This window comes from Zeus faber (genome assembly GCF_960531495.2).
Source record: "Zeus faber genome assembly, chromosome: 1".
Lineage (NCBI taxonomy): Eukaryota > Metazoa > Chordata > Actinopteri > Zeiformes > Zeidae > Zeus > Zeus faber.
The window spans coordinates 46,135,513-46,157,917 of record NC_137193.1 but is presented as its reverse complement, the minus strand read 5'-3'; the positions used below and the strand labels follow the sequence as shown (position 1 = coordinate 46,157,917).

The window sequence follows — 22,405 nt, the reverse complement described above, 5'->3', positions numbered from 1 at the left end:
CACGGGGCGGATCGCACGCCACAGCCTACAGTACAGTCGACCTTACACACATTAATACCACACAGCGGGTGTTAATTCCACTTTCTTTTAAATGATTTGTGCTGGTCTCTGCAGCCCACAGCAGAGCAGTGTGTGTGTGTGTGTTGGTAGATCCGTCAGAGACCCAAATGCATGTGCACGAGCACTGAAAAACGCACAACCGGTCTTTGACATTTAAGTACCTTTAACACAAAATACTATCATGTACTTTGAAGGCGGTGGGTCTACTTTGCGATTTACTGTCGTCATTCAGTGTCATGTTATTTCTGCTTTTACATGAGTAAAAACTCAACAGTCCTCCTACCACCGCTGCACCACCAGGGAGAAACTGAGGCCAAATGAGGAAGTATGGAGGAGGGACCACAGACCTAGAGAGAGAGAGGGAGAGGGAGAGGGAGAGGTGTGGGTCCGGAGCTCAGGGAGGGGAGGTGTGGATCCGGAGTTCAGAGAGAAAGAACCAGGGATCGGCGCAGAACAAACCCCGCGGAACTACAGGAACATCCAGAGACTATTTCTTTTTTTGGGTGGTGGTGGGAGTGATCAGGTGGTTTTTGTTTTTGTTTTGTTTTTTTCAAACACCCAAAACAAAAACAACCCTAAAAACTCTCCCACGCGGCCGCAGTGAGCGCAGCCGCAGGTAGGAAGAGGATCCCGGAAGAAGTCTCTCTGTTGGTTTCTTTGCTGTGCGGGGGAACGAGAAGACGGCGGCAGCAGCGGCTGTTATCCATGAAAACCCTCCGTCCGCCGGTCAGCGCACAACAACAACATGAAGGACCTGAGGAAGAGGACGCTGTACGTGGTGATGGACGTGCTGTGCGTGGTGGTGGGTGAGTGGACCCCCTGTCACGCAATGACAAAGTTACACCGCAACTTTAATTGAGATATATCGCGTCAATGTGCTATTTAAGTCATTGTTCTCGAAGCTCCTTTTTTTTTTTTTTTTTTTTTTTTTAACCAATAATGGCAATCTGCTTAAAAAATGTGATATTTGTTTCATGGCGGCGGTCAATATTGACCATCTAACATCACGATTTTTAAAATTGTTTTATTAACCGAATACCTCGATGTCGATTAATTGACTCTATTTGGGCACTTTGGTGAGACACAAGGCAAGAGTTCAGAACATAGACAGCGTTTAAGTATCGAGATATTATCTTAATCAAAACCCCCAGACAGTATATAGGAAATTACCACACATCCAATTAAATTGTATACTGTATGTTTTTTCAAGTCACCGCATTACAATTCAATGTCAGTGCTTGAGTTACATGACAATATAGTCTTTTATTGAAAATAAATAAAGAAATAAAAGTGTGTGCTTGTTTACCAGCACAGATGACATTCAAACATGTATATATACTATGCACTATTCAGGGCATTTAAATTCTCGTTTCTGTCACTGGGCTTCCCTGCCTACATCACTGCAGGGGTTTGCAGACTTTCAGGAAGCTAAATGTTTGTTTATGGAAATTCTATACGCCTGTGTGCCCTGCTGCTATTACACACTTCCCTCAATAACTTGTAAGTTACCGGGGAATTCTTATTTTCCTACATTTGATCCGTTTATCTAAGATGTTGCATCCACTTAACAGGTCATTATTGGAGGCTATTGTTTACTGTATACTTTATTGGGGCTATTATTTATGTTTAGTTAGGATTTGTTTTGGGAGGATTTTGGTTTTGGCACAGTACGTAGTCAAACAACACTATGGTTAAGTTTAGTAAAGTAGCCTCTTTACCCAGAACCTTTCAGAGATTCAGACCTTCCAGCATCCACACATACAGTAAGATCGTCGATATTAGTCCTCCCTCCATTGTCTGCTGGTTTAAATTTCATTAACAGATCGGAGGAAAATAATACATCTTCTGTCACATGAACCCACAACCACCTTTTTTTGTTGTTCTTCAATCACTCAGAACTCTCCCAAAATGTCTCCCTGGTGGACAGCCACGTGTGTCTTTCTGCTTTTGAGATGTGTACAAAATGACTCAAATGCCCTCCGGCTTTTCTTTAAATATGACAACGTGCCTGATTCAAGACAGACTGCAAGTGGAAAATGTACAAAGAATAAAGAAAATGGTCGTTTTGGACATACTGTGTATGCGAGCAGCAATGTGGTTGTGGTTGTAATGTGGCTTAGTTTGGTTTGCTGCAAGAATGCCACCGGCCATTGACAGTGTTGTCGTCTGGGTCTTGACAGTGTGGTGCTGCTGGCGGCGTCATGAGCCAGAGTCACGGTTCGGGTCGTGGTTTATGTCCGTATGTCCGCCAGGCTCTCTCTTGTTTTGTGGCTACGGCGTATCCTGGCTTTCATTGAGTTGATTCTAGCGTGGGATTTCTCCATTGATGAGAGCCTTTCAGAGAGTGCCACTAATTCTCCATGCTCACTGAACTTCATAAGCATTTCTCTGTCACAAGCCTGGGATTTACCGCCGGTGGTCCGATCGATCGGTCGGTCGGTTGGTTGGTTGGGATTTGACGGCTGGATCCCACCCAGAGCCTCTCCCCTCTTTCCTCTCTCTCTTTCGCCATCACTTAATCTGCTCAAATAATAGTCAAGTCAGCCACTTAATTTGTGTGACGTCGCAATTTGCCATCTCCTGTAGTCACACTGACCACTGGCCTGGGAAAGTGTAGGTTCTAGTTAAAACCTGGTCTATGACATTACCTGCTGCTACAGGGAAGGTTTGGCATCCTTAAACCAGTTGGTTTTGTTGTTGTTAAAGGGATTTCTGCATGTATTGGTTGCTTTTACAGCTATATTGTATATGTTTCATCTGTTTAGCACTCTTCAATGATAGATTATTAGTAGTAATGCACAGATTGTGAAATTCTGGACCGATACCGATGTTGAAAAATAACGTGTTTTTTTTTCAATAGCTGATGCCGATACATATATTTTCGGCTTCCCGTGAACGTAACATCACCTCCGATTTAAATTACAGTTTTCCGAGTTCCCGTGAACGTAGCATCGCTTCCGACATGAATTACAGTTTTCCGAGTTCCCATGAACGCATCATCACCAACCAGAGTGCCTTGTCCACGTCTTCTAACGTAATACAGTGGTACTTTGACTTACGAGTTTAATTCCTTCTGGACAGAACTCGTAATTCAATCTGCTCGTATAGCAAATCAAAAAAACACCCCAATTTCTTTTGTTAGGTGTTTTTTAAATGAGAAAAATGTATTTATAAATAACAAATATTTTATAAAAACATAATAAAACATAATGAAAGAGAATGTGTAGATCATTTTTGCCTTCTCGCATTTTTGCCTTTTCCCTCCATCACGCTATCTCCTGCGAGCTGCTTCTCCGTCAACCACACCAACAGCAGATTCTCCATCTTTTCATGGACAGCGGTCCGCAGCTTAGATATTATTTCAATGCCCTTGGCTGGCGTAATACCCTTTATCGCCTCCTTCAGCTTCAGTATGGTTCATATCGTAGAAGTACTACGCTTGTACTGCCTTGGCAATTCCATCACATGCACACCTCGCTCATGTTTTTCTTTGATTTCATGCTTTAATTCAATCGACATCATCCGCTTCTTCTTCTCAGCACTTACTTTCTTAGGACCCATGGTTCAATTTAAATTTTTTTATTTTTTTTGGCAAAATAACTGCACAAAAAGCACAACGTGAGCACAAAACACAAAAGAGATGCTTCCACGCTCAGGTAACCACGTGAAGTGAAGGAGTGGACGCTGGCCGGATTCGCTCGCCACGCCAACTAGCAGCGGCGTACCTGAAGCTCGCTCCTCGTAACTCACATTTTCGCTCGCAAATCAATACAAAAAATTGAAAGAACGACGACTCATAACTCGGAAAACTCGTATGTTAGTGCACTCGTAAATCAAGGCACCACTGTACCAGAGAACGAATCCACTAGTTCATTGATCGCGATAAGCTATCGAGGCTTGGACGATATAGAAAATTTCATATTGTGACGCAGTCCTGCCCAAATATCGCGATATTATCGTGTGCACGGTTGTGCACAGTGCCTTTTTGGTTTCATTCAATTACAATAACTACAGCTACAATAAAACAACTGTTTGTTTTTTTTGGAGAAACTGCTAAAAGCTACTTTAAAAGATATCCCAAAATAAGTTAAAAAAAAGCTATTTTACTAATTTTGGGATTCTCAGCGTAAGAAATAAGAGGTGTGGCATGTGAACTGGTTCATATGTGTGAGTCTCACAGTCCAAGTCTGAGACTTGGCAGCTCTGTTTTTTTTACAATATAATTTTAGTAATAACCTGGAGCCGCAACTTAATCACCGGACCATCAGCTCCGCATGTGCCACCACGTCCAAATCCTCTCTATCCTACCATTAGTAGATTATAAATTTGGACACAAAATGAAGGAGATCTAAACAACACACGGTCGGCCGATTAATCGGTGCATTCGACCTACCTTTTTATTATTTTTTTTTAAATCCTGTAGATCTGATTTTGGGGGAAGGTTCCCAGGTCAAACTTTGATCTTTGTGTTCTCAATAAGGCCGTGGCTGTAGGATCCACAATGGGAGAAACTCAATCCCGTCTTCAGATCCTCAAGTGTCTTTCAGAAACTGGATTTTTCCTTCTCATTGTAAGCTTCAATCCTCTCCACCTCCACCTCCGTCTAACATTTTTTTGTCCTTCTGTATGTGTCTCGATTCCTTTTTGTCTATGTAAGTCTGCACTCGGCACAAATAGATGGAGGTGGGTGTTGACTGAGAGCACGGAGAGAGAAAACACGTCTGGGTTAAGCTCCTGCGAGGTACAGTATGGAGGTTGTGTGGGAAGCGAAGGGAGCAGCAGAGTGCAGGTTGGCAGATGGCATTGTGTGGCGCTGAAGGTGATATGAATAGCAATGAGCTGTGAGTTATGAGTATCGAGTACTCAGTATTCTAGGTTAGGTTGTGCGAGGGCCTCAAGGCAAGGAATGGATGCAAATACACACTCATGCGTGCATACCAATTTTTGTGCTCCAACCAACTGTACACAATCATACATTTTTAATTGTGATAAAAAGGTTTGTGTCAAACCTGTTTTTGTGCTCCAACCAACTGTACACAATCATACATTTTTAATTGTGATAAAAAGGTTTGTGTCAAACCTGTTTTTGTTGTCTGTAATGGATCTGACTTGTCTCATCGGCGCCGTGTCCATGTGCACGCCCCACGTGTACACCCGTACTGCGCTGAAGTTGAGATGTCCCCCCCCGGTCTGATCTTCGATCTATCTTCCTCACTTTTTTTTTGGCAGAGAGCCAGCCAACTCAGAGGTAGAGGCGTGTGTTCTGAGTCAGAGTAATGTCAGGTCTCCACAGGAACATAAAAGAAGCTCCTGCCGTGCCAGAAAGACTCCTCGGGGTTAATGGTTTTATTTAATTATCCGACACTGGCAAATAATTGGGATATGTATTAATAACCAAAGGGAGATTACCGACACACTTCTCACTTGTTTGTTTTCAGATTTTTCGTATTAATGGGGAGGCTGCTGCTTTGGCTGAGCAAGTGTAGCACAAGCAGGAGGATTAGGTGGGTACATAGTATTAGTCCATTTCCCAGAGTTTCCTTGGTTCTTTTCTCAGATTAAATCAGTTGCATTCCCAAAGGAACCCAACCAACACAACTATGTTCGGGAGGGGTTTTTTTTTTTTTTTTACAATATTATTATTAACATTTTTCTTACATGTAAATAGATAGTGTAGTCTTTAACCTTGCCGGTCGAGAAATAAAGGAAGTTTTGGTTTGGGGCTTGGGGCTGATAGTCTCCGGGGAGATGAGTGTGTTTATGTGACAGCGTTGAGAAGGCGGATTGCGCTGCGTTCTCAGAGAATGGCTCTAAAGACACTGATAGCAACGGTGCCTCTCTGGAGAACCCTGTCATGGAAACCAGAGGACTTTGAAAAAACAGACGTGCAAGTTTACGTATTCCACTGAGGAGCGTATTATTATTATATTGGGAATTTTGTGTTTGTTGCTTTTTCCCAGCCCAAAAAAAAACTCTGAGTCTCAGCCTTGCACAAATACATTTGTATGAACTTTTATGTCACTGGATTTTGCTACAGAGCTTTAATTTCATCCTGACTATTTGTATTGGAGCATTTTATTTTTATACCATTGCTTTAAATGTGTATACTGTACAGTCTAGACCTAAACCTGTGTGGTCCATTTCTTTGACCCTCCCCAAAACCAGACTCTCTGATTGCTGAACCAAATTTAGCCGCCACTCCTTTCATCTGTCCAATTTGCCCTCGCTCTTTTGCCCTGCTTGGTGCTCAGCATGCGTAAAGAGTGGACAGAGTGTAACACTGGGATTAAAAATCAAGAATGGTTAGCAGCAGCAGGATTTGGTGTGACTGGGGAGGTTGGGCGTTCCTCGTCTCTATTAGAATTCCAGAGGCCAACGCCGGCAGAGGTTGTAGGCTCAGCACATACCTTCCACATTAGTCAGTCAGTTTGCCAGGGGCGGGAGAGAGAGAGAGAGAGACACCTATTGCAGTATATGTCTTCCCTGTGTTTACATTTAAATATATCTGTGAAAATTTGGTAGAGGAGAGAGGGCGAAATGGACAAAGACAACAAACTGTTAGGACTGACTGGGAGTGAAAGATCAAAGAAATGGCCCAACCCTGTATTCATACAGAGTTACGACAAGGGGCAAGGGTTGGAGGAGGGGGAACATTTAACACAAAAAGAGGACTGAAAAGGGGATTTTAGGATGGCAAAGAAAGGTACAAATGATAAGAGGATTGGAGAAAGGAAAGAAACTCACTGAGTGACCCTAAAAGCCAGACTAGAAAGAATGGAGAGAAAGAGATGAATTGGAGGAAAGGGAAGCACTCCACCACATGGTCCAGCTGTGACCCTCGCCTTCACACGTCCCAAACACAGACCAGACATTCCCTGAAAATATGCTTAATGAAAACCCAGACCGTTGTACAAATTGACGACCATAATCAACGGTACATATGGCCTTGCAGGTGCTGTAGGTTTTATCTGAAAAGGGACAAAGTAGGTGTGAGGTGCACTAATGGTTAGCAGTACACCATCATCCAGATGACTGTGGCTGTGTGGCCATAACCACCCTTGATTAGAGTTGAGGCACTGACCTTTTGCAAGGGTGCAAAGTTGCCTGGAAAAGGACACACCACCATAGTGGATAAGAGAGCAACATCCAGAGCGAAAAAGGAGATGGAGATGGAGATGGAGGATGTGATAAGCCAGAACCGTCCCCATGGTGCGATTGTGGTTCCAGTACGTCTTGGGTAATTGCACATCTGACTACTAAATACAGCACCAACCCAGCGAGGCCTCTATATTTTCGACAGACAAGGGAAGTGTATGGGAGGAGGCCAGGATTTGTAGAATGACAAACTGGAAGACGGAGGTGCTGGAAGGCAGAATGAATGGCTCAGAATGACAGACACAATGGAGGACGCAGATTAGCTTTAGATAGTTGGGGGGCTCAAATCTCCTCTGCTACAGAAAAGCATCTTGGTTTTGAAGCAGCTGATGAATGGATTAATCTTAAGCTTTTGTATCATCGATGATCCTCTTGTGACTGACAGTGGCTGTGTCAGACTCGGAGACCCTCTTGACATGCAAAGCATTCTCCCTTCGCCTCCACCCTTATTATCGTGTTGTTTGCTGAGGGAGACGCCTAGTGTCACTGTGAATAAATTGCAATCCAGGGCTCGACAGTAACGGTTGCCCAGTTGCACCTGGGAACTAGCTTGAGTCAACTGGCAACCACTGTGTGGCCTCTGGTTGTCCACTTTGGTCACCACTTTTTAACATAAAAAATAGGAACAACAAACCGCAAAACGTGCGCCCCAAAATAAATAAATTTGTTGCATTGGTGATATTTAAATATTGCTGTTATAGTCGGGACCAGAACACTGCATGTGCATTAGTGCCTTTACTCACGTGCGAACCGATGCGCACAGGCACCAGTGGACGGCAGTGGAGCAAGGTTATTTCAGTCAGGGATGCAAACAACTCGCTTTTCAGCGAATGTCACTTTGTTCACGTCAATATGGGTGACTTGTGTGAAAACCAATCTCAAGAGTTTTTTTGTTTGTTTTTTTTGACAGGGGGGCGGCGATCCATTTGGCATTTTTTATACTTTATCCTTCCGAGAGAACGACGCGATGAGTAATCGTTTAACTAGTGGCAAGAAAAAACAAAAACTAACAAACTATTTTGTGAACTTACCAATCGAACTAAAGTAAAAATATACAGGAAATGTCTTCAGTTTTAGTCTTTGTTCTTGTCAATTTGGTCCCATTTGTCAACATATTGCATTGAGTTGAATTGCATATTGTCAACATGCTGCTGTGTACAATAACCAGTTGTTATCTTTGTAAACAGACAGAATCAATAATGAGTATGGCTCAGACCTCATCTGGTGGAGAGCTACTTTTAAATGGAAAGATGCAAATTAAAATTGATCATTGTTAAAAATGAGGGGACTGTTGAGATTCTTATTGTCTGTGTGGTGAACATATTAATGTGGGTGTAAGAGAGAGACAGAGTGTGATCAGGCCAAGTGTGACCAGAGGAGTTGGAGTTATCACAGCTCTCGTCTGTCTTGACTTGTGTTTCTTCCCCACTGAAGATTCAAATTCATCAAAACATGTCAGATAAATCACAAACTACGAAGAATTTTGTTCACTTACTGTTAAACATTAAATGTTCTTTCATGTCACATTTTCATTATTTAGCTGACGTATAACTGCATAGTATCTTAATTACTCAAAATATAAGGTGACTAAAATAGCAACCTTTTTTTCAGTTTCAGCAACCAAAAGCTGATACCTGGTTGCCAGCCTGGCAACCACTTTTAAAAGTTAGTGTTGTGCCTAGCAATCTGCGGGAAGGTAAATGAGACACATTTAAACTCTTCAGAATGGGAAGCCTTCGAATGAGGAGCCTTCCCTTAATCTCAGACAGGAAACCCCAGATCTACATCCTGGAACTTCAAACGGTCTCCCTTTAGGAACTTGGGTAGGAGATCTGTGCCTGGCAGCGGTAGATTACCTTCCTGGCTACATTCCATGGTGGGCGGTGTCTCCCTCCACTGTAATGGCAGGTGTCTAGAGAGGAGGTACCTCTGGCCCCCAGAACTTCCTCCACCCTCCCCTCTTATGTTACCCTTTCCTCCTCTATAAGGAAGAACCCTACACGAGGTCTGGGGTTTCTAGGGTTCAGTTGCAGTCAAAAACACTGGTCTGTGTTTAAGCCAGAGGCAGCCCAGCCCTAGAAGACTGGATTTGGGCTGTGGGATTGTCTTGTGGTATCCTCAAGAACTAGCTTGTCTGACTCTCGCTCTATTTTTGCATTTTAAAGAGTGTTTATGTGTGTCTCTCTGAGTGGCTCAGTAAGATTTTTCTTCCTAGCTGTAATGGTCATGATGTAAACTCACACAGGTGTGTGATCGCCCCACTCCACACACACACACACACACACACACACACACACACACACACACACACACACACACACACACACACACACACACACACACACACACACACACACACAAACGAGAGTGAGTGTTGGTTCTGCCCAGGACAGCGGTCCAGGGGTTGTTGAGTGTCTCAATCTGGGAGCCAACATTTTATTTTCATACAAACATGGAAGATTTATGGGAATATGAGAAAGGCAAGTGTTGGGTGAATCAATGCTCCATTATAAATACATAAAAAAAATCCCTGGACTTGAAAAAGCCAAGGCCAGGGTTATTTGAGGCCAGGTGCTGGCCTGACTTCACTGTGTCAATGAACTGTGTAACAAACTGGCAACGCTGCCCAGGCTTGAAATCCTTGGACGGTCCACAGGAGTTTGTACGGGAAAAACTCAATACAAGACCTTTTTAACCATATGGTTTAACAGATAAATACCTACCCCAAATATTTATATTTTCCGTTGACGATAGACATCTAAAAGTAATTGTTCCGTTTTCACCGGTGTGAGGCCGGCTGGTTAAGAAGGCCGTATGTTTCAATTAGCTGCTGGCAACTTTCATTAGAGCTTTGCACTTCATTCCTCCTCCACCACCGTGATTAATGGCCTGGTTCTGGCAAGTGTTAAAAGCTCCATAAAGGGACTGAGGTAAATAAACCGTGTGACTCTAATGTAGATTTAATTACACCCCATGACATTTCTCTAGAAAAGTTCACCAAGCAGTATTAATTTTAATACTTACTACTCAGGTTCTCATGTTTAATAAATTGCTGCAAACAAACCGGACATAAGCTTGACTAGCAGTGGCACAAACTAAAACTTTGCAAATATGTTTGTTTCCACGTTGCTTTTTATTATTGGTTATTTTAATATTGGGCTAAAAGTAAACATTCCATTCCGTAAGGAGTTTGTATTAACTGACGTAATGTGGTGAGTGGAAACGGATTTTCATGCCATACTGCTTCTCTCTCTCTCCATCCAGCACAGCTGTGATGACAGTAGTATATGTAATGCCCCACACACACACGGAAAACAGTTTGTTTTCATTCATGCAAACTCCCTGATAATATTACACTTTCAAATAATATTACAGACTCTTTGACAGGCTGTGAAAATGCAAATCAAGTCCCACAGCAAGAGTCTCCACAGTTTGAAATAATGTAGGTATTGGAGCAACAGCTGGAGATTTCTTCTTCTTTTTTAAATTGAACAACAATCTTTGAAAAAATGGTGTCACTTTACAAGAATAAACATGATGTCAAAAGAAACAAATGTTATTTTCACTCAAAACAAGTGAAACCTTACCCTGCTGGCTTTTGGAGTTTATTTTTTATGTTTTAGGAAAAATAAAATGATTAAGGTCAATTCTGGGTTGAAGTGTGTGTGTGTGTGTGTGTGTGTGTGTGTGTGTGTGTGTGTGTGTGTGTGTGTGTGTGTGTGTGTGTGTGTGTGTGTGTGTGTGTGTGTGTGTGTGTGTGTGTGTGTGTGTGTGTGTGTGTGTGTGTCTCTGACTCAGTTGGGTAATTTGAAATCTCTTGGCAGAGAGAGATTCCTAAACGTAAAAGAATTGATCCGTGGCCCAACTCTTGGAATGCTGAGTTGGCAGCAGGAGCAAGCACCACATTTCCTGAAGTGATTTCCTCCCGTATCTGCCATCTCGGAGTCTGATCGCTATCCAGCTATTTGTCAATGGGGGGGGGGGAGGAAAAAGCAGCAACAGTTGTTTCTTGACATTGCTCTGAGCCTCTGCTCTCACCAGCAGGAGTCAGGATGCAGGAACGGGAGCTGCCGTCAAGAAGACGCGTCAGGGTTTCCCCCCCAAGTCGTCCCGGACGCCATCGGTCGAGCTGGGGGAGTCCATGTATTGTCCCGTGGCTGTTGCCAGCAGGATTTTGGTGGGGTTGGGTGGGGTGCAGGGTAGAGGATGGAAATGCATGGCAATAAGTCTTTTTAAACTCCACTCCGTCCACCAGCTCTTGAAGAGCTCTTAGTCGTGTAAACAGATTTGATGAAGGTGTTGGTTCGTATGGCTTGTTGGTCGGTCAGGTGGTTGGCTGGTTGGTTGATTGGCTAGTTGGTTAGTTTGCTGGTTGATTTGTTTTGGGTTAGGGTTAGGGTTAGGGTTAGGGTTTTTCAGTTGGTCAGTCGGGTGGTTGCTTGGTCAATGTATGCTTTGTTTATTTCTAGCCTCGCGTGTAGGTCACTTTGTACAAAAGCGTCTGCTAAATGAATAAATGTAAATCAGGTGATTGGTTAGTTGGTCAGTCAAGTTGAGTGGTTGGTTAGTTGGTCAGGTGGTTGGTTGGTTGGGCAGTCGGTTGGTTGGTCGAGTGGTTGGTTGGCCAGTTGGTGGATCAGTCAGTTGGTTGATTGTTTGGTGAGAAGCAGCAATAGAAGAGCAAATGTCAACCAGCTGCTGAAGTTCATTCGGCCAGGCCGTGTAGAGAGGAATGGCTTGAAACGGGAGAGGGGTGGATGGAGGGATTTAATAGGATGGTTTGCTGTTTTCTGTCTTGAAATGTCCGTTTTTACATCAATTTTACACCTTTTAGGCCTTAAAAGTAATTAAATGGTCGTACATTTGAATTAATTTCAACAAGGCTTTCTTTTAAGTAATTAACTATATATTCAGGATAGGATATAGGATAGTCAGCCACAAATGGCTTATCAGACTCTGGCTTATTGAAACTGAATGACACGTCACCTCAACGGGTTGCCATTTTTGTCAGTGAGCATTCTGTTGAGTTTAACAAAGTGTCTACAGCATATTTGTGGCGTTCTCTTCCTCATTAGTTTGTTCTGTCACCCAGCTCTTCTCGAATCGGGTTTCCGGGACTGTGCGACGATGTGTTCAGCGCTATTGTTTATTCTCTTCCTGGCACAAAGCCTCCATTTTCTGTCACCGTCGGAGTTGCTTTTGCACCTGGGCCAGTAAAGGCCTGTCCGTCCAGTGTGGAGGGATATGTGCTGAGTTACATTGTTAGCAGACAGTCTCAGTCTTTGTCTCCCGTCTCCTTGGCAACGCGCTTTGTCAGACAAGTTCAAGGCAAGTAGTTCGAGGCAGATAGGAATCTTCTTTCTCATCAGACTCGGTCTGTTGGTGATTCCACACACAAAACCATCCATCAAGGGTGATTGGGCTTTTTCCACTCAGGCACCGATACTCTGGAAGTCTGTTTGAGAGTAAAAAACAAAACCTCTCAATAAATAAATGAGTGAATGAATAATTAAAAAAAACACATTTTTTAAATTATTCATTCATTCATTTATTTATTATCTTCAATTTGATTTTGAAATCAATTTGTTTAATTTATTTTTTAAACTTATTGAATTGTTTTTTTTATTTGTTTTTTTACGTTTTTATAATCTTGTCTTAAGTTCTGTTTTAAGTGATGTGTTATTGTGCTATGTGGGTACTATTTTATATTTTATTTGAATATGTGTTGATTTTACACATGTTTACTTTAATTGCTTTAAACTATGACTCCTTTACTGTGATTTGTCTTTAACTTTAAACCTTTTTAACTTTCTTTTCTCCCTTTTGTTTAACACTTTGTCACTTGAGGAGTGCTACTGTATATGAATAGTTTATTATAATTGTGCAGCCTTGTTTTTGCACATGGATTGTAGATTACGGTCCCGTGTGTCTACAATGAGACTCTGACGTTGAGGTGGAGCAGGGCTCTGTTCACCCCAAATCCTGACGCAGCACTTCAATGTATATTTTGTAAAAGTTCCTTCAGTCTCTCCATGGTATGTGGACTCTTGGCCTCTCATCACTCCCTCTCCCTGGAAGTCCGCCTGGAATTATGTCAGCTGCAGGCATTTTCTGAAAGAATGGGAGCGGTACACACTTATTCATTTAAAGAAGAAATGTAATACTATTTGGACCGCGCTTTCATGTGTGTGCGCTGCCGTTTCACGACTGTTTTCCTTGCGTTTAGCGGGCGGCCCCAAGGCTCTCTTCCTGTCTGCCGAACTGGGTGGCGGCGAGTTTCAAGGGTGCGATGTAGATTCTTACTTCTAACCCGGTTTCCTTGACGGACTCAAAAAGAACATGAGCCTTTTCCAGGTCAAAACACCCGGTGCTTGACGTGAGCGCTTTGCTAATGGCCTATCTGCGCTCATAGTTTGTGTGTGTGCGTGCATGCTCGTGTGGCGGATATATCGATTAAAAGAGGGAGAGACGGATGGAAAGAGAGGTTGTTTTGCGGGTGGATCTTCCAGAACATCTCAAGGACATTTTTTTTTGTATCCATTGGAAGCCTTGAGTGGCTGTACTTTCGCTTGTTTGTGCACATAACCACATCACTTCATCCTAAAAAGAGCTGCGCAGACTTTTCTCTATCCGTTGCACGCCTGAGTCTATGCATGTGCATTTGTAGGTGACGTGCGTGTGCGCGGCTGCCTGCCTGTGTGTACGTAAAAATTATAGCAACCTTTGTTTTTATAATCCCTTGCTGTGTGTTTCTGCCCTGAAGTTTCAACTACTAGTGAGGTGTTTGCCCTGCGTGTAGCGTGTTTCATTGTGTGAGAGTTAAAAAACTATTTAGCAAACCTTGGAAAAACATTTTGACTTCTCAGATTAGCAGACGATGTAATGTCTGAAAACTGGGGAGAAGAAAAAAAAAAAGATAAATCCGTTTTTTTTCCAGTACAACATATAAAACTCTTATGTTGTACTGCTTTAGTTTTGATTGACTGACTTTAGATATTTATAATACTCAGCAATAGTCAGAATCGTGGTGAAAATCACTTAACTATCTCATTTGAATCTCTTTGTTTTCTATTGTTTATTTTGTACTGGCTCTTTTCTACTTTTTTTTACAAGATCATGTTGAGGCAATCATGACTATTGGTATAAATGTGAACATAAATTATATTGTTGTAGATTAAACTATAATATTATATTTGTAACACATCTGTACTTGTCTTTCTGCAGCGGCGCTGCCCTTCATTGTCATGACCATCCTGTTCCAACCCTACCAGCGGGGGGTGTACTGTGACGACGAGAGCATCATGTATCCCCTAAAACCAGACACCATCACCCATGGTCTTCTGGCGGCCGTCACCATCTCCTGCACTGTCATCATTGTAAGATATCCTTCTGGTCTCAATTTCAGATCAGTATAAGATTCTGTCTTTCTTTATCGACCCATATAAAATGTTGCTCTCTATCTCCCCCTACTGTCAGATCTCCTCTGGGGAGGCCTATCTGGTCTACAGCAAGAGGATTTACTCAAACTCTGATTTCAACCAGTACCTGGCTGCCCTCTACAAAGTGCTGGGAACCTTCCTGTTCGGGGCGGCTGTCAGCCAGTCGCTCACCGACCTCGCCAAGTTCACCATCGGGCGCCCAAGACCAAATTTCATGGCAGTCTGCGCCCCCAAGGTCTGCAAGGGCTACATTCTGGAGATCAACTGCACCGGCAGGCCGCGAGATGTCACCGAGTCCAGGTAGGAGGCGCAGGGATTTTGGACTGAAAATGTCTCTTACTCTAGAAAGAAAATAATTATGTGAATCATGAGTTGTGAATGTTTCCTTGATGATATTTGAGTAAGTTCTATTTTTTCTGTTCCCTAGGTTGTCCTTTTATTCGGGCCATTCCTCTTTTGGGATGTACTGCATGCTTTTCCTTGCGGTAAGTTGGAGAAGAAGAGCCTCATGCAGCCAGTTCCATTTAAACATATAATTCAATGTGCATCATATGAGGCCCCCGGATAGACTAATCTGATGACATGCTTCTGCATTTAGATCGGGAGTAAAAGACATGGATTGTTGTTTGGGAGAAGAGGAAAATAGTCTGACACAGTGAGCTTGTGGCTGTGGGACATATAAGGACAAAGCAGCAGTTCAGAGGAGGAATGTGGATGCAGGGAAATGGGCTTCGGGCCCTGTGCTGTGATTTCCTGGCAGCGATGAAAGGAACGGCCTGCGCTGTGTTGTGTCTTCCAGGCCTGTCCAGCTCACTGCCCTTGGCCTTCTCTCTTTGTGCTGAAGGCCAGGCGCCGCCGCGAGACACCATCCTCCATGGAGGCCAAGCATAGCAATTAGTCATTCCTCCTGACTTGGTTTGGTACAAGTTGAGAGTGAGGTCGGAAATATCTCTTAACTAGAGACCCCTTTCTGTAAGCACAGTGCTTCATATGAACCCTGAGGCTCTGTTTTATGAGCGTGACCTCAATTCATGTTTATTTGCACAGTGTGCTTATCAGGGACTCAAAGTGGAGCTTAGCAGTGATAACCTAGTGATGAACTGGGCAGTGGATACTGTTTATCTACTAATGGTGCTTTTCCACTGCCTGGCCAGGCCGTGCCTAAGCCTGCAAACAACCAACTAAGCAGTGCCAAAGTGCCCGTGCTGGATTTAGTTCGTGGGTGCGTTGGCCTGTGCCAAGCGTACCAACCACACGGCTGGAGCTAAGCGATACTGCAGACCATTATTCAATAGCAATCATCGCAAAGTCGTCATCCCAAGTTGGTGTTTTGTCAGGCATCTTTCTTTCTGCCTTCCAAGGCAGTCTCTTCTGCTGCCTTTCTTCATTCCTCAAAATAACTATCTGTGGCAGTTCTGCCTACCACACGCCACCCAAGTGGCATTTTCAGAGCCATCTGGCACAGAGAAGACGATGGGTTGTAGACACCAGTTTATTGTAGAGAGGAGGCTAGGTGGAATTAGCCAGGAACAGATCGAACATGTCATGACAGGGCTCCTATTCTCAATATGTGTGAGGAAAAGGGCTTTAACTAACTACCCGTTAGCCCAACCAATGAGCAACAGGTATGCAGCCACCCTGACCCAATCACCTAGATCCAGGTGTGGCTGCTCAAACCATCCCATCCCCACATCACACTATCATTATTACAAAACCAAATTGAGAGGAAGAAGTAAAGCACAGCTTCTAGTTCCTGTTCCTGTCGTGGTCTTCAGAGAAATTCACAATGCTAGTTTAGCTTCAATGTTTAAACACTAACTGATTTATAATGATGGAGACTTCTGTTCACACCTACTGTATTTCATGATTTTCTAACTTTCTCTTCAATCGACTAAAAACAAACACGCTGAGATAAGTCCTACCTTCATGGCTCTGTTGTATGGCAGAAAAACGATGCATTGGACTTGGTTGGGGTCAGATCGAGACGTGTTCCATATTGAACCAATACTAAGCTACTTTGTTTGGTGGAAAAGCTTCATAAGTGTCCTGCTGTGTTTAGTGCTGGGCTTGAGGAGCTGTGTGGCGGTAGGAGGAGGTGGCCGGGCGACGGTGCCAACTTCCACACCTCCTACAGCAGCCCAGTAGAAGGCCATGGGAGTGTGTGCTGCTGCCAGTTTCATATTTTTCTGGCAGCCACCTCCCTCCCATGGAAAGGGGTTTCAATCCATAGTAGAAATAAATTAGATCGCCACTCGGCACCTTTTTTTACAGCTAAAGGTAACTGGAAGCAAACCAGTCTCCATTTTCCTATTACAAAGATGTGCTGTCTCCCTCATATATTCCTCTCTTATTTCATTACTGTTGTTTGAATTGTGATATAATCTATCTTGAAACATTGTATACTCTATGCTATCTACTTAGGCAAATAGGCAATTCAACATTGCACCCGTTTATGTTAGTTTTGCCAAACAGTTATTTCAATATTTCATTGCCTCCCTGCTTTGTCAGCACACTCGCCTTCCAGCAAATTATCGCTGGCAATTCAAACCGAAGGCAGACACCAAATCCATGATGTTCCCTTGTTTGGTGACCTGACAATTTCACAGGCCAAAACCCTCTAATCACATACCTTCAAACAGTAATGGCAATTTGTTTGAATAGCAGCAATTAATATCCAACTAAACCTTCTTCCCTTTCCCCCCAACCTCTCTTTATTTTTCCTTTCCTCCCTCTCCCACCCTCCAATTACTCAATTTCCCTGGAACCACTCTGCCCTTAAACTCTCTAACACTCCCTCATTCCTTCTTTCCCAAATTCTCACTTTTTATTTCAAAATGTCTTTCTCCCCCGCTGTCCCTTTGCCTAATTTCCTCTCTGTATCTCTTGCTCCCCCTCTCCCTCTGTTCTTCTTCCCAACACCTCTCCCCTTCCAGCTGTACGTCCAGGCGAGGTTGGTGGCTAAGTGGGCCAGACTCGTCAGGCCAACCATCCAGTTCTTCCTGGTGGCCTTTGCAGTGTACGTGGGCTACACCCGAGTCTCCGATTACAAGCACCACTGGAGCGACGTCTTGGTGGGGCTGCTGCAGGGGGCGCTCATCGCTGTGCTCAATGTAAGTCTTCCTGTGAAAGTATTAAGATGGTTGATTCTGCTTCAAAGCACAAGAAGAGCTTTTTTTTTGGAGAGAATCATTTGTATAGAGGAATGTAAGACACAGAATGCGCTCAAACTAAAAGTAACATTGGACTTACTTTACCAATATTGGTGACTGTCAGGGAAGCAAAGGACTGACTTTCAATTCCAATTTAATTTGATCAGGTTGTAGACTGGTGCTCCCTCTAATGGTTGAAGGTTCCACACTGTTACTTCAAAAGGAGGTGAGAAAAAAGGTGGGTCTTTTAATGATCCTCCTTCGGTGTGGAAATAATTAGGTCAACTTGGCAACGGAAATAGGCGTTAAAGTGTTTTACAAGATTTGATGTTCTCATTTCAAGGAAAATGAGTAAAACATTTTATATAATTTAACATGTGAAATAACTGAATAACAGAAATGAGCATAAATAAACTGAAAATGTAATGTTTGGAGGTTCAAAGTCTGAATACTCCTCCATTGAAATTTGAAAGTAAATGTAAGGCTAACTTTGTCAAACTACAGAAATGCTTTGACCTTTGGTTATGTTTTCAGTTTTGAACCAACAACAGAAAATATATTTTCATTCAGCAATCCTATTTCAGTCAGTGTTAGGGTTTCACAGCTCCATTCCTCCTTGGAGAATCTTCAAACCTCTGGGAGTGTGTGTGTGTGTGTGTGTGTGTGTGTGTGTGTGTGTGTGTGTGTGTGTGTGTGTGTGTGTGTGTGTGTGTGTGTGTGTGTGTGTGTGTGTGTGTGTGTGTGTGTGTGTGTGTGTATGTATGTATGTATGTATGTATGTATGTATGTATGTATGTATATATATATATATATATATATATATATATATATATATATATATATATATATATATATATATATATATATATATGAGTTGAAGGCTCAATGCTTTGGTTCGTCTCTTTTTTTCAACTGCTCGTTCTGAAGAGAACAATTGGGAAAACCAGTTGTTGATTAACTATTTTAATCACTGTCTTGGACCAAAACAAAATGTGTCTAGGTGCTAACGTGCTTTCAAAAACCCCACACTCATTTTAATTTTCAAACTTTTTTTTTTTTTTTTTTTTAATAAACAAATAATCTCTTTGTACACTGCAAATAAGAGGGTGGAGTTGAGTGTGATGGCACAGTGTAAGCCGTTGCCACGCCACACACTTGCATGGAAAGGTTCCCAGGCAATCGTCCTTTCCACCACCAGGACACACTGTCCAGCTGGGCCGTTTATTGTTTGGCCACTTCCCTGTTTTGATTGAATTGCTGTCAGGGGAGGGAGGGGGAGAGGGAGAGAGGGGGGGGAGAGGGGGGAGAGGGAGAGGGAAGGGGGGGAGAGGGAGAGGGAGGGAGGGAGGGAGAGGGAGAGAGAGAGAGAGAGAGAGAGAGAGAGAGAGAGAGAGAGAGAGAGAGAGAGAGAGAGAGAGAGAGAGAGAGAGAGAGAGAGAGAGAGAGAGAGAGAGAGAGAGAGAGAGAGAGAGAGAGAGAGAGAGAGAGAGAGAGAGAGAGAGAGAGAGGGGGAGAGAGAGAGAGAGAGAGGGGGAGAGACGTTCCTGAGGTGTTTTACTGTGCCTCGGTGCTTGAGGGGCTGTTCTGCGCTGTGTGTGTTCCTTCCACATATGCATGTATCAGTGTAAGTACATCAGGCATCATTAGAGCTGTGAGCAGACTACTACAGACGTGTGCCATCATACCTTCCAGCTTGGCTCAGACGTCCTTAACTATCCCTCACGCCCTTGCATCACCATCCTGTGTTGAAAAGACATCCCCTACCTGAATGACCCTCTCGTCCTCCTCTCATCCCTGAACCCCAAACCCTACAGGTGCACTTTGTGTCGGACTTCTTTAAGAAGCGTCCCCCGCGCCGGACAAACCCTGAGGCGGCCGAGAGCGAGGAGCCGGAGAGGAAGCCCAGTCTGCAAATCTCAGATGCTGAGCACAACAACCATTATAACTATCACCACCACAATCCGGGCCCCATGTGACAGAGGCCTGGCACCCAGGACCCGGGGCTGCAGACTGCCAACACCGTGTCAAAGGAAGGGTCCGGTTAAGGGATTTGAGGATAACTTTGTTTTGCCCTGTTCAATTGGGGGGTTAACTTGAGTTTTCTAAGAAACCCAATGCCTTCTGAGGTCTCCCACCTCTAGAGCTTCAATAGGAATGCTGCAGTCCATCGCCCCTCTATGAAAGGGTCCAAATGAATACCCTCTCCAACAGTCTGTAGCTCTCAGCCTGCATGTATGTGTCAACCACTCACACTTTACCCCCAAACCCCCCTAACCTCCAAAACCACTGGACAGACTGAGGGGGCAGCGTCAGCCCCCTCTCGAAGCACCATGATGACGTACTCCTCTCCTGACCGAGAGGAGCATAATGCTTTTGAGACATCATTGTTGATGTTGAATAATATATCATTCTTTTATGTATTTTTTACTTGTAAAGAACCAAATTTTGTTGCTGCAAAGAACAAAAATAAGTTAAATTTATATATATATATATATATATATATATATAGTTGAAGGCTTAATGCTTTGGTTAGTCTCTTTTTTTAAGCTGCTCGTTCTGTAGAGAACAATTGGGAAAACCAGTTGTTGATGATATTGATTCACTAAGTTTCCAGTGATCACATTGGAAAGGTGTGTACACTAGACAATGGACAAGGATATAATCACATGTGTAATTAACTCATTTTTACAACATTTTGCTTTACTATAACTATTTTAATCAACAGTGATTTTAATTCCTCCGTGACAGTTGTCATATTGTGATCTTTCCATTTGGCTTATTTGTCTTCGTAGAAGTCTAGATATATTTGTACTTCAAAACGATTAGTGCCTTTCCAACTAGTCTCCACTGTCTGGATCAAACTAATTAGAAGGGACCTTCCAAAACTCTTTAGAACATGCCAGTGAAGACTAGCGTTGTATAATCATCACTCGTGGTCCAAAAACTGGGAAATGATCCCTCCTTTTTTTTTTTTTCCAGCTTGAGGGGAAAAGGAAGGAAATCTGAACTTCAAAATGGATTTTCATGATTGGTATTTCACCTGTGAGGTGGATTTTAGTGAGGGAGTAAATATCAACATACTGTAGATTTTTTAAGGATGTCTAACAGTGGCATACCACTACTAGGTTGAGAGCAATCACTGCCGTTTAAATATTTGGGTATTTTGACCTTTTGTCCTGCTTTTAATCCCATTGTTTTTTATTGATGTGTTAGTTAATCACAGAATGATAGTTTGAGAGGGCCATTTTGAAAATGGTGTTTTAATTTATTCTAAATGTAAAATGTAGTATATTTCGTCTAATAACGAGGGTAGAATCGGTTTTTGATGCCAGCGCTGTCCAGATCATTGTGCAATCGCCCCTGCTTGCCACTATGAGCCACAGATACTTTATCAAATACCCTGAGACATGTTTCACATATTGAATGAAGGATGTGTGCATATATCTATATATACATGTATGTTTTTGTTTCTCAGACTTGCTTTCATTTCCCATGTACAATGTGCCGGTGCCCTCACTATATCAGTGCCATTTCAGACCTTTTGGAGTGGCCATACAAAGGGATCCAATTCCCGGTCCAAACATGAACCAGATGCAGGGCTTTCTAAAGATTGTTGTAATGAGCAAGGTTTCCACACCGAAATATGCCTCACAAGCAGGCTCACCGCCCCTCTCCCACTTAAAAGTTCCTTCCCTTGTTCATCCTTTCCCTTTCCTGTGTCGATGTATGAGGTTAATTTCGGAATAAGTGCTCCTTCACAGCCCTCGTAGAGCATGGCAGGTCCCTGGAGCTCCGACCACACATCAGACAGACCCTGATAGATAAGGAGAGGAAGACGGGATGGTGAAGGGGGGATGGAGTGGATAGAGAGACACTCACCTGGTAGTGATTGTGATGAACCCAGAGCCTGCCCGCCCACCCCTTCCACTATTCTCATGGAGCCCCAGGCCCTCAGGACCTCTGCCTTGGATTCTTGGCGACCAGAATCACCTGGAGCTGGTTTAACCCCCCCCCCCCCACACACACACACACACACACGCGCACAGGCACAGGCACACGCCCCCACCCCCACCCCACTGTATTACCACGCATCCACACTAATAGCCAAGATTAAAGCAAAGGGCTAAACAATGGACAGTGATGTAGGAAAGCCCAGGTCTTTGATTCTCATCCGGCGTTTCCCTGGAAATCAAACCCTGCTGCTGGACGGACTAATTTCAGGCAATGTGGCTCCATGTTTGTGTGTTTTATTTTTCCCCTTTGTGTATTGGTGCCTTAGCATAGGTACTGGCTGGCCATTCCTCAGTGTGTTTGCAAGATATGATCTGTCTTGTGTTGTCTGTCTATATACGGTGTGTTTTGTAAAACAGAGTTTTAAATAAAGACAAAATGTACAGTCAAATCCATTCATTTGACGGCACGTCTTCAATGGTATATTCTACAGGATTAGGCTTTCTTGGGATGTCTTGAGAATGTGGATAAAAACGTGTGGAGTTTCCCGTTGCCACTGCAACCTTTTAAAAATGAAATGTGAGATACCGTGTCTTTGTGATTTCAATACGGTCTTGGCTCGCTCACTGCAAACAATTTTTACATCTGAAA

At 43.3% G+C, this 22,405-nt stretch overlaps 1 protein-coding gene across 2 annotated transcripts; it reads left to right on the top strand.

The window, feature by feature from the left end:
- Window positions 1-479: 479 nt before the first annotated feature.
- plpp2b (phospholipid phosphatase 2b) lies at window positions 480-22,199 on the top strand. Of its 2 annotated transcripts, XM_080012810.1 has the most exons (7): window positions 825-866; window positions 5,499-5,564; window positions 14,440-14,591; window positions 14,692-14,954; window positions 15,082-15,139; window positions 17,588-17,764; window positions 19,618-22,199. In XM_080012810.1, exons 3-7 carry the CDS (start codon window positions 14,460-14,462, stop codon window positions 19,777-19,779), a joined length of 792 nt encoding a protein of 263 aa, XP_079868936.1. In that variant the 5' UTR covers window positions 825-866; window positions 5,499-5,564; window positions 14,440-14,459; the 3' UTR covers window positions 19,780-22,199. The 2 variants fall into 2 exon arrangements, with proteins under 2 accessions (XP_079868935.1, XP_079868936.1); XM_080012809.1 differs by lacking the exon at window positions 5,499-5,564 and having other exon boundaries at window positions 480-866.
- Window positions 22,200-22,405: the final 206 nt, after the last annotated feature.

Bases quoted from the DNA above. Each gene is read 5' to 3' on its own strand.
- plpp2b (XM_080012809.1), top strand. From the start codon at position 806: ATGAAGGACCTGAGGAAGAGGACGCTGTACGTGGTGATGGACGTGCTG. The intron at 867-14,439 runs GTGAGTGGACCC...GTCTTTCTGCAG, and splicing joins CGTGCTGTGCGTGGTGGTGG to CGGCGCTGCCCTTCATTGTC. The intron at 14,955-15,081 runs GTAGGAGGCGCA...TCTGTTCCCTAG, and splicing joins CGAGATGTCACCGAGTCCAG to GTTGTCCTTTTATTCGGGCC.